The 13018-nt window shown below is 45.2% G+C and overlaps 1 protein-coding gene across 1 annotated transcript in view; it reads right to left on the reverse strand.

Annotated features, from left to right (window-relative positions):
- The window catches only part of LOC142435578 (odorant-binding protein-like), a 62770-nt gene that overhangs the window by 3044 nt on the left and 46708 nt on the right, over nt 1-13018 (reverse strand). Inside the window, exons 5-6 of the mRNA XM_075539811.1 lie at nt 3722-3861; nt 1768-1838 (exon numbers count right to left, since the gene is read on the reverse strand). Of these exons, the coding sequence (XP_075395926.1) occupies nt 1768-1838; nt 3722-3861 (211 nt within the window). The remainder of the gene's footprint in view (nt 1-1767; nt 1839-3721; nt 3862-13018) is intronic.

Below are 13018 nucleotides of genomic sequence, written 5' to 3' on the forward strand. Positions count from 1 at the left end.
AATTTTATAATCTACCTGATAGATAAATTATGGGTGGATGGATGGATGCTGGATGCATTCATTAATATAGTCTAATGATGGGTAGATGGATGAATAGCAAATAGATAAATGATTCATAGATAGATGGTGAATGGGTACATTATATATGGTTAGGTGGATTAATGCATGAATTGATGGATTGATCGTTTCATGGAGAGGTAGATAGTTATTTATATGATGGATAGATGGATATGTGATGGCTGAATGGATGGTTGGATGGATGTGTAGATGGTTAGATGGATACGTTTTTGGGTGGATGGATGGATGGATAAACAGATAGATGGATGAATGGATAGATAGATGGATACATATAGAGATATAAATTATGGATAAATCAATGGACAGATGGATGCATAAAAAGACAGATGTTTGAATATATAGATAGATGGATACATATCTATAGATTAATTATGGATAAATAAATGGATAGATGATGAATAGATAGGTAGATAGATAGAGAGATAGAAGTTGAACAGTTGGATCATGCATGGTTGGGTAGATGAATGCATGAACTGAAGGTTTGATGGATAGGTAGCTGTATGTGGATAAGCAAACATACGAGGGGTTAGTTGTATGGATGGGTAGATAGGTAGATGGATCTAGGGATAGATGAATAAATAGCTCTAATAGTCTTAACTCAAAGTGGAATCATGTACAACAGAGTGAACTAGGGCTTTACCCTACGCCATCTTCACAATTTCTTGATATGCTCAAGTCAATCCTTGCCAGAATGATGTCAATCCATCCCACCAGGGTTTCCCTCACTATCGCTGTGCCTCTACTTCATCCCAAAATTATGTCCTCCAGCTCTCCTTCCCTCCTGATGACAATCCAGAAGCAACAAGCGGGACAACGCACTCTTTGAATGCAAGTCAATTCCAGTGGCTGACTGTCAGAGGATGCTCAGCAGACCTTCATTTCTGCTCTGCCTTCACCTGGAGGCTCCTCTGAAACCAGTCTACCAAGGATGACCCTGCTGGTGTTTGAAATCTCGGTGGCAAAGCTTCCAGCAGGACAGCAACGGGCAAGCCGTGCAAGTGGGGCACACTGACACGTAGGTGGTAGACCTTTACAGCTGAGCAAAGTCTACAACATTGATGAGAGTAAACACCCAAACTCACCACTGCCTACCTGTCTTCCTCCTCCTGACCCTGATCTGTTCATCTGTGCTTTGGGGACTGTTAAATCTATCGCCTCTCTAAGCTGCACTGGATGCGGAATGGTGGTTTCCTGTCATCTGTTCTAAACTCACTCACTGTGGATTGCCATCAGACTGGGAGCTTGCAATGGGTCACCGTGTGTTCATTTTCTCCATGGAAATTAGCACACACTGTGGCTGGGCTTCAGTGCCTTCTTTAGCTGTAAACCTTGAGCATGTTTGCTTCCATGCATTAGAGTGATGCCATGGTGCAGTGGATGAGCACTGCTACCTGAAGATTGGGGTTCAAGTCTAAGCAGGACCCTGCACAAGGAAGGCGTTGTAATCCACCAAAGAGGAGAAATGAAATGAACTCCAGGCTTTGGAAGCTCCACGTGTGCACCTCTACTCTGAAATGCATGGAAGTTCCCAGAGCGAGGGTTTCCTCAATCAGTACCGGTGTATAGAGCTGAGATGGTGACTATTGACCTGACATTGAGCTCAAATGCAAGGAACTGGCTTCTGAGGGCATTTGCAATAAGCAGCAGGGGCTCTCATGAATTCCAGACCTCTGGGGACAAGGTACTCACAGTCGACTTGGAAATGACCCTCTGCTGTTCTTTTCCCCGTTAATAAAATCTGGTGGCATTGGCCATCAACCCTGAAAAACAAACAAGGCAGCAAATTTTTCTTTAGTTCTCATGTTCTTCTCAACATATTCCCCTGCGGTCTTAAAATATTTTATTTTTTTAGGATTTATTCTACGAGTGCGTTATTGAGAATAGAGAGGAAAGAAGGCACAGCGATTCCTGGATTCCTGTGCATAAGGTATGTAGACACAGGGGGCCTCCTTGGAGTTGTGTAAGCATTCTTCCCTTCCTGCCCTGCATTGCTCATTCCTCAGGAGTATAAAGCCAGTGCCCCCTAAGTTTCCTAGGAAACCCTCCCGGGTTCTCTGTCCAGTTTGATCACATAAAGGCAATTCTTCAACAGGAGCCCGGTTCAAAGCAGGCATTCCTCATCAGTGGAACGAAACACAGCGATCTGATTTTAAACAAGACTTCCGGGGATATTTGCTTGAAGGGTTAAGGCACAGAGATGGACCCAGGTCAACCCCTGCCCACCTGACTGAAAGAGAGGTACATGTGGAAGGACGTCAAAGAGAAGAGACTCAGCAGGATGTGGACGTTAACGACCAACACCTTTAACGTCGCCTGCAAGTAAGGTGTGTGTTTTGTTTTTGTTTGCAAGACAATTTAAAAGCGATTACAAGCACGGCATCAACAGGGAGCTACCAAAAATTCCAGCCAGATTCAGAGGAGACGATGGGAGGAGTATCATCATCACTGACATCAGGTTAACGCGAGAGAATACCAGGAAGATGCTTATTTCTGTTTCACTGACGATGCAAAGCAATTCAACTCAGTGCATCATAACAGACTATGAGCATCTTTGCAAAGAATGGGAATTCCAGAGCATTGTATTGTGCTCATGCAGAACTTGCACGTCCACCAACAGGAAGTCCTTCAGACAGAACAAGGTGACACTGACAGGTGTAAAATCTGGAAGGGATGCAGCGAGGGGATGTGTCTCTTAGCTCTTGCTGAGTGCATCCTTCATGGAGGGGACCACACTGAACACAGTGCATGGGGTCACATGGTCAGGAGTCAGGTCCTATCACTCTCACCTGCCTATTTTGGTCAGAAGAGTCCAGATCAATCTTGTGAACCATTCAAACATAAAGTACCACCCGCCCGCCCCACCAGCAGTGGACCTGTTCCTATGTCTACAGTTTCCACTCTAACTGTGATGTATTGATTTGTCCCCACCCCCACCCCCGGCCAGGAATTTGGGATACTTCCTTGTTCCCTGCTCTATCTGTGCAGCTTCCCAACTGTGACTCCTTGGATGCTATTTGAACTCATCCTCATGGCCTCCCTCAGCTGGATATTGTGTCTGTATCTTGTAATCGTCTTGGTCTCATTGTACAATACTTTTTATATTAAAATACAATCAGGAAAGGCGTGTTTCAGGGTTAAAGCCTTTAGGCTACTCATTGAATCTGCACACTAAGGACATAATACAAAACCTGGGCTCTATGAAGGAGAACATGTCACCAGGATTAGAGGAAGGTTCAAACCGAACCCACAATACTCAGGTAACGCAACCTGGCTTGCTGCGACAATGAGGACTTGGGGCACTGGAAGAGCAAAGACTGGTACCTCCAGTAAGGGTTCAACATGCGGAAGAAGTCAAGGTACAGAAAACTCCAATCTTCACCACCGCACCACTAGAGGTTGACCTCGTGGCTCAAGAGAAGCGATCCCGGTGTGCATGGAATCAGTGCAGAGATGGCATGATGTGCTGCATTGGGTCAACTGCTGCACAAGAACCCTTCAACATGCTGAAGAGCAAAGATGTAATGTTCAAGACTAACAAAGAGCCAACCTGTGGTCTTTCCATCTTCTCATTTGCAAACCTGAGATTGGATGCGGGTTATTTGCTTGGATTTTCATTGGGTCACTTTAGGTAGATTTTACTTACTTGATATAAAAATCAAAGGATACTGAGTTGCCGTCTTGAGAAACAATGATGTGACGGAGGTATGCCAGCAGGGGTCCGCCCACCTGGGTCTTCTCCTTGTTAGTCGCTGCTACATACGTGTTGTACCATATCCCTGTCATCTGCAAGGTGTTCATAAGAAACGTGAGTCCTGTAATCCACCCACTTCAGAGGGAAAACAAGGAATGGGTCTGATCTTGTTGACAAAAGCAAAGTGAACCCAGGCCCACAATGCAGCCATCAACCGGAGCTCAGAGTGCCTCTTGATAGAGCAACCACAGCGTCACCCAACACCAAGGAAATAAAATCCAAAGGATTGGAATCCAAAGGAAGCAGAAGCAAAACCGTGGTCGTGGAGTTGGCTCTGATACCCGACGTAACCACGGGGATCACTGAGTCTCTTCACTGTGAGGCAAACCCACAACCCAACCCACTGACACAGAGGAGCGGCTGCCTCTTGGCAACCCATTATAGGACCTCTGAGACGCTCCATCTTCATGGAAACAGACAGCCTCTCTTTCTCCCTGAGACAAGCAGAGTGGGGAATCATGAAGAGCTGTCAGACAGCAGCATGGCTTTAGGGACACACTGATGGGTTGACCAAACCGCATATAGACTCTGATACAAAGTCACCTAGACGAACATTCACACACACACAGACACACAGACACTCCTTTCCAACTTCTGCATTTTACCTCAGGTGACACCTCAGTCTCCAACTGTGGTTCTGATTCGGCACAAACCAGACCAAGGACCAGTGTCAAGAGCAGGGTCTTCATGCTGAAGGTCATCCTTGCTCCCTTCATGACAGCAGCTCAGGTCAGATTGCAGGTGAGACGCCCTGAACATGACTGCACTTTTATATCATTTCTGATGCAAGGAACCGATTGTCCTCAGTCAAAAAACCATGCCTAATAGAAAGTCTCAGCATCATATCCGGCTTGGCAAGTGAGCCCTTCCCTGGCCTTGGGGACTGGCACGCAGGAGACTAATCTTCCGAGAAGCTTAGAGAAGGTTGAGTGGAGATGGAAAATTGACCTTTCTGGGGACAGCAGGAACAGGACACATTGAAACAATGTGTCAAGGAGAATCACGTGCCACCCTCACCATCGTGGTTATGTTTGGTTCCATTGTTACAGCCACAGAGTTCATCCATCTCCTTCAGGGTCTTCCTCTCTTTAAATGACGCTAAACTTTACCAGGAAATTACGTCCTTCTGTACGCCTGGTCCCCCCTGAGAACATGCCTGACGTAGGTGAGACCAAGTTTTATTCTCTGGGCTTCAAAGGAGCCTTGTGACCATACTTTTCCAAAATAGCTGTACTTCTTCTCCTGGTCGTCCAGTGTTGTCTGCTTGACTGCGGTTGGGTCCATCAGCACATTCCCTAGAACGATGGGAGCGGCTCGATGCTTCCCAAAGTGGAAAGACCTCGCCTGGACTATCAGCTACGCTCCTGGCCAAACATGGACGATGTCTTACACTTGAACAGGCCTCACAGCAGGGGACCTCACTGTGTCAGGATTTCACTTGCACTTCTCAGAGGTTTCAAAATTCTGGTTTCACAGAGGGAATGTGTCTGGCCTTGTTATGCATGGCCACCTGGGTGGACTTGAACACACAATATCTAGACATGCAGCCAAGAACCTGAAGTAGATCCCTATAAATACCCCTGCACGATATTTTATGCTCTTAAGAAACACACACACACCATCACCCCCTGCCACCACCACCAACAACAATAGCAAAAGAAGATGGAAAAATACACAGCTCTGTACCAAAAAGAACTCGTTCTCACTCCTCCCTTTCAGGGGTTGCATATGAGCAAGAGCCAATGGTCCTGGAGGAAGAGGTTCAAAATGAACTGAACAGAATAATAAAAAACATCAGGAATTGGTGGGACACCCTCAATTGTTGTCAGGACATTTGGGAGACAAGTACTTGGATAGCAGACTGGCAGGGACCCACATTTGTGTTCATTCCAAAGAACAGTGACCCCAAAACGTGCCCACACTAGGGAAAAACAGCACGGACATCACGTGCAAGGGACGCTTTGCTGAAGATGCTCAAACATCGGTTGGAACAACCCATCGACATGGAGTTGCCAGAGGTTCAGTCTGGATTCAAAAAAGAACGTGGAACAAGAGATACCATGGTTGATATCAGACCAATCTTGACTCAAAGCAGAAGCATCAGAAACGACTCTGCTTGTGTTTTGTTGACTTTGCAAAGGCACTGGACCATGGGGACCATCACAAAATATCAACAGGTGTGAGAAGAATGAGGATTCCACAACATTCCATCGTGCTCCCACAGAGTTGCATATGGATCAGGAGGCAGTTGTGCAGACAGAGCAAGGACACACTGCATGGTTTAAAATCAAGACAAGTGCAGCAGGGTATAAGCTTTCCCCCTACTGGCTCAGTGTGTTAGCTGAGCGAGTGATCAGAAAATGGCTTCTATGAAGAAGACTGTGACATCCAGATTGGAGCAAGGCTTATCAACAACCTGCAATATGCAGGCGACACCACCCTACTTCCTGAAAGTGAGGAGAACTTGAAGCACTTGCTGATGAAGATCAAGGATTTCAGCCTTCGGGGTTGCATCTCCCGGAACTTCTTTCGATGGGCCCCGCGTGCAGCTGAACCTCCAATCTTTCCGTTGTCATCTGGGCAGTATGTCCAGCAGTCGTCCACCTATGTCTGTCATGCTGCAAGGTCTCCCGTATTTCACGACTGAGAAGATTGTGCTTTACCCTCTGACAATGTCCCTACTTATTCCAACCAACACCAGGTCCCCAATCTGGGTAGTTTTCATCCGGGTTGTAATTCCAGATGACATAAGGACCCAACGTATGGACGCAGCAGTGACTCCCGTCACGCTGGCATCTTTGGAACCTCCGGGGGCAGCTGCACTCTGTCCTGCGGGCTTGCCGTGAGTCATGATCAGCTGCATGAAGACCCATGCATGTTTTCTGAGTAGCGCTTTGATATGAGGCAGGCAGGAACCATGAAAAAGAGGATTATTCAATGCCTTTGATTTTCTGTGACCTTTCTAATGTCCAGAAGCACTTCTGGATGCGCTCAGGGCTGGACAAACAAGGAAACGGGCATGTTGGACTGTGACACCCTAGCAAGAGTACTGAGGGCAGCTCCAGACACAGAAGTCCCTTGTTCTTCGACACTGTGGGCCTTGGGTTTTAGGTGCTTGCTTTTGTGTTCCTGTCTCAGGACTCTGTGCTTGTTCTCGGTCTCTAATGTCAGAGTGTCTCTGCGTGTGTCTCAGTGCATGTGTGCTTGTGTTTCTGATAAGTATTTTTCCATGGTTGGTGTGAACAGGCTATAAAACATCCCTGTGATCTATCAGTTCGATCTGTCCTGCACCATTTTTTTTTAAGTTAGTCATTTCATTTATTTTTTAATCATTTATTTTAAAAAATACTTTTATTGGGGGCTCTTACATCCCTTATTGCAATGCAGACATTCCTCCAATGTGTCGAGCACATTTGCACATATGTGGGTGCTGACAACATTTTCAAAGCATTCTCTTTTCACTCGAAACCCCCGATTATCAGCTCCCCATTTCTTTCCTTCCACCTCCCCGCCAGCCCGCTCTCACAAACCCTTGATAAGTTATGGATTGTTTTTTCCATCTCTTTCATAGTTCTCCCGCATGAGCCTCCTGACATCGTTCTCTCTCAAAATGTTTGCTTCTGCTAGTTAGAGTAAGCCACGGGCCTACCCACACCAGGCACAGGCAAGAGTCTCAATCAGCCTGACCATCAGAAAGAGATCATTGGAATCTCATGTATGTGGATCGATCTTGACACTTGGTCAGCTGGCCTCTCCACTGACCCGATGTGAATGGGTTCTAGGAGCAAGTGTCTCTTGCATATTCTATCAGAAAACATTGCTCCCCTGAATTTTAAAATACTGAGGTTGGTCTTAACTTTGTTAATCATGATATGTAATTTTAATTTTAAAGCTATCATTTTTTTATCCTTGCCATTTTCTTTCCATTGTGTCTTGCATGGTTTCTGGTGGTTTTCGGAGTTTGTGGAGCAAAGAAGGAGTGCATGCATTACAGATAATAACGGATGCCAGGATTGATAGGGGATGTGTGGGTCGGGTGTGGGTGGAAATGAGGAAGGTGAAGGAATTTGGGGAGCAAACAATGAATCAGGGGACATGGCCAACCCCAGGGCTACTATTAGCAGCATGCACACTCTCTGCAGGATAGCAGAATCAATGGCGTCACATGCTTTCCTGGGGTCCTTTCTATTCTCCCTACATGTCAACAGGGAAAATCCTAACATCTGCCCATGTGGGTACTTGTTATGTACTATGTTCAACATGCCTGGCTGGAGTCTACTCATGCTCTATCCTGAACTCCACTGTCGTTTCATGCATTCCGTATCTTCGTGTACAAACACCACGTGGTGATAGTGCTTGGGCCCTCACCTGAAACTCAAAGGTTTGAAACTCCCTGGGCTTCCCCTGGAGAAAGATGTGCCATTACACTTCCATGAAAGACACTGCAGAATTGGAGAATCTATGGAGCAGTCCCATTGTGTCCCATGGGTTCAGGATGCGTTGGAATCGACTCGGCCACAATGTATCTGTTCTTATTGCAGTGCTGTTGGTTTTTGACAGAGAAATTTAAGTTGAATTAAAAAAAATGTCCTTTGATATTTTTGGGTCTGGAATGATTCCTGCAAAATTTTAACATCGATGGACTTAGATGTGAACCGGACCAGATAAGGGATTCTTCCAGCACAGAACACGTCACTTCCAGAGAGAACGGACTGATTTTCACTGTCTTCTGTTGACTGAGACTTTAGTCGCGTGAGCTTGGATTTGTGTCTAAGATATTCTAAGTGTGATTAGCAATAATGTTAATTGCAACCACAGTTGTCAAAAAAGTAGAGGGAGGTATGCATGCAATGTTAATTCACTCATTTCATAGAACTCGTTGTACTTTTGATGAAATACAACGTTTTTATTCCGTTGTATTTGTCGCTTCAGTAAACGAACATAGAACGTGAAGAGCAAGTGAGGGACACACCATTCATCTGTTCAGCTTTGCGTTTCCCCCCAAACCCCACTGGATATGATATGAGTGCATTATGCCATTCCTGAGAGTTTCCAAAGAGCTATAATTCACGTTCAAACAATGGCTGTAAGTTCAACAGAAGCAGACGGTTTTCCAAAGGTGAACAGGATACGTCCAGAGAAGAGAAGTCACTGAACTGTCTCTAATCTGTCAAACACTATGACTCTTGTCTGACTGGCCTCCCCTAAAGGAGTGGGATCCTCCTACTCCTGTGAAAAATGCTTCAGGATCAATCACACAGCTGATGATGCGCAAAGGATATTACAAACGAGGAGGCCAATCAAGAAGCAATAGGGAAACGCCCTACAAAACAGTTTTATTGGGTTTTGTCAGGTACAACGTCTTATTTTTTAAGTAATATTTCAACACCCTTATAACATAATCTAGCTTTGTATAATTTACATTCTTATTCAAGTATTAGCTGTATGGAATAATATACTACCTTTTTCTATACCTTTTATAAATACTTAAAACAGTCCTTAGGCCGGTGAACCAGCTGTTGAATTATGCAACTCTCACAACTGCTTAGAAAGAAGGTCTGTCTTCTTCTGTTAGCCAGAGCTACGTCAACCATAATCAACGGAATGGCTGTGGAATTGGTGTTCTTGGATCAGTTTAGTGCAAAGGTAGTATTTCCTCATTGATGACTATAATCCTATCCTGGGATTTGATGTGCTACACAATTTCCAAAACGACGGTGCTCTGTTAGTGGAAAACGTCAAGAACAGATGCACCCAGACACAGTGAGAAGCATTCCTGTGTCCACAGATGGGAAGCATGGGCATGAGACCCTCTTGCTGGACAGGAGACACGTGGTCCTCTTGGTGACGGGAAGGGCAAGAGCAAAGGTGAGTGAGGTCAGGACGATTTGAACGAGGAGCCTAGAGACACCATGGGAGGAAACGGACAATGTCTGCAAATCATACGTAACAGCACATACTTGAATTTGAAAGGACCAGCAAAGACAAGTCGGGAACATGGGTGTGGTGATGAGGCAAACTCGGATGAGCTCGGATGCATATATGAGGGCATGTTGGAATCAAAGCTGAATTTAGGGGAAGCTAATGGATGGTTCTTAGGGCCTCATGGATGCCTTAAGGAAATGAGCCCACATCCCGAGGTTAAAGACCTTTTTCCTTCAATTTCTAATTCCATGTGGGGACACTGTTGTTTCCCCACACTGCATTTCAAAGGATCCCTTGATTTAACATAGGGAGGTCAGACTTCTCAAGTGTTCTTTCCCCATAGGTATGAATTTTAACTCTAGAAATGCCAGGAAGCAATAATTGGCGTAAGCGATCTTCTATCTTTACAAACCATGGGATATCAGATTTTATCACTGCCTTAACTTCACCTTTGTAATCCTGATCAATAATTTCTGCAACAATCTGAACACCTTGAGAATTTAGGTTGGACTTTCCCAATAAACATCCCAGAGTTCTTTTAGGTAGCGGACCCCACATGCAGCTCATAATAATTTCTGATTTAATCACAGCTTTTAACTTTCCTTCACAACTCTGATCAACTCCAGTATCAATTTGAATTTCTTGCCTATTTACGTTAAAACTGCTTGATGAAAACTATATTACTGTTTCAGTAAGAGGTTCCTGCTTTTTAGAATCAACAAACTGCCCTGAGGGCTTCTGGTTCATTGAACTTACTGCAGGGAGGTCAGAGGCTGGTCTTTTGCAAGTTAGGCTAGGTCTCCCCTCCTACTGTGTGGCTTGTGGATACCTGTGATTGCTGCCTTTCAAAGATTCCTTTGCTGGACTAGGGAGAGGCTTTGCCTTCCAAGCTCTGCTGGGTGGGGCTTAAACCAACCTCCATCCTTTATTACCTGTGCTCAGTTCAAAGGGGCTCTGAGCACGCCCCTCTACACTTTTTGTGGCTGGGTGTAACTTTCAGGTAAATGTCCTCTATTGCTAAACTGAATGACCATGCTCTGCCCAATGTCTACCTCTATGGCAGCAGGCGCGACGTCCAGATGCCTTGGACTCTTTCCCTGGGTCTTTTCCGCAGTGAATTGTCCTGGTCTTTTGTAATATCTGCCTGCAATCTCTCTGATAATGTCCCTCTGCTCCACATGTAAAGCATCTCCCTTTAGGTCTGGTGTAGCTTGCCAAAGCCGCAGCCATGAGGTTGGCCCTGTGCTCATCTGACCCTACATCCCGGCATAGCCTGATATAACCTAACAGTGTGTTCTGCTCCTTGAAAGGGCGTATGGCAGCTTGACGTCATGTATTCGATTTCTCAAATGCTAATGTAAGAATAAGATTATGTGCTGCCCCTTTGTCCGCCACACTCTTGTGGACAGCATCCTGCAACCTGGACATAAAATCCATATTAAGGCTCATCATTCCTTTGCTTTCCTGTGGTGTAACTTGGCCGTCTGCTTTCCCAGGCGTTTAGACAGACTTCCCACACCTCTGTGAAAGTCTGCTCATCAAATTTAATGGTGCCTCAATTGTGATGTAATTCTTCTCTTCTAGCAGCTGATGAACCCCTATATCTATGGCCTCTTCTGCATTTATGCGTGCTCCTGCAAGGGCTGCTTCCTTCCATAGGATCTGATATTGCAAAGATGCTGAAGGGGAAAGGCACACTTTCATCAGAGCTTTCCAATCTGCCGGGATCCAATATTCCATATGCACCATATTCTTGATCATACCAATTACAAATGGTGAATCTGGACGATAGCTAGATACTGCTTGTGTGAGATCTTTCAGTAGCTTAAAGGGAAAGGCAGTATGCCGCCATTCTTGATTCCCTTCAGGGTGCTGCTCGTCAGGCTCCCTGTCTATAACTCTCATGGGATAAGCCATTCTGAATTCTAAATATGCTTCTTGAGCTATACTCTTCTCCACCCGTGAGAGCAAAGGTGCTTTCCTGCTCCTTGACTCTGCTTCTTGCTTCCTGAGCCTCACCTTCTATGTTAAGCCTCTCCGTTTGCATTCCTTTGGATCTAATCTCGTCTCTCCCTCTAGCATGGACTTGCTTGATGGTTGTATAATTCCCTGCGCTATATTCTGGTGGGGCAGATGCTTCTACTCTGTGATCTCTTTCTGCCTCAGACCTGTTTTTCTCAACTCCACCTAAATCTTCTCATCTGCCTGACACTCATTCTGCCTGCTTCTCACCTGGTTTCAGTCTGCATAGCTTAGAGGCTTCTCACTGCTCTGCTGATCTTGTTTCTTTGCTCTCTCACCCTGCAGGGGCTTCAACACTGCTTTAATCTGCACCCACAGCTCCCAGGCCTCCATGGGTATGCTCTGTCCTTCCCTGTGAGCTTTTCTTAAGTTAATGGCTACCTTACCCCAGATCTCCATATCAATTGTTCCTGGCTCCAGAAAAGAAGGGTTAAATTTCTTTACCACTTGAAGAAACTCTTTCATTCTCTTATTCTTTACCACTACATTTTGTTTCTTCAAGACATGGCACAGTTTCATACCATACTCTGTATCCTTGCTCTTTGCCCAACTCATAGCTCACTTGGAATAAAAAACACACTTAAAACATAAACTCAAATTGTTTATTCTTGATTCACCCTTTCTGTCCGATGAGGTGTTACAATTGTTACACAGGATATAACTCAAAGGAGTTCTTTTGCTACGAGGCCCCATGTGATGGCCGCCGTATGTGAGGGAAACCAGCCCCTAACACATCATCACGGGTCCGGTAGACGCAATTGTACAGCGATATTAAGTAACGATTATAGTAAAGTCATTGAGAGCATGAGAGATAGAGAGACTGAAATAAAGGAGTCAAACACATTTCGGGAGGAGAAATCAGGCTTGTTCCCTTGGAGCGGATGGTACTTTTGAAGTACTGATCATGTACATTTCAGCCCCACACATAACTACAACCCCTCAAAGATATGCAATGTGAAAAATCCTATAGTTCTACCCTGTCCTACAGGATGGCTGTGAATTGGAATCAGGTGCAAGACATTGAGTGACGGTTCAGGAGCATCTCAATAAACTTGGAATCAATTGATCAAATCAGTTAGGAATCAGTAACATGAAACTGGCCACCACAAGTGGCTGGATGGAAATACATTAATTAAAGATCTTGAATTTGCAGGAAGGGAGCGAACGAGTGATTTGAGGGCAAAGGGCGTTTTATCTTCAGATTGATGATTCTGTTTCCATGGAGACAGGCTGATGCTGTAT

This window comes from Tenrec ecaudatus, chromosome Y (assembly GCF_050624435.1).
Source record: "Tenrec ecaudatus isolate mTenEca1 chromosome Y, mTenEca1.hap1, whole genome shotgun sequence".
Taxonomy (NCBI): domain Eukaryota; kingdom Metazoa; phylum Chordata; class Mammalia; order Afrosoricida; family Tenrecidae; genus Tenrec; species Tenrec ecaudatus.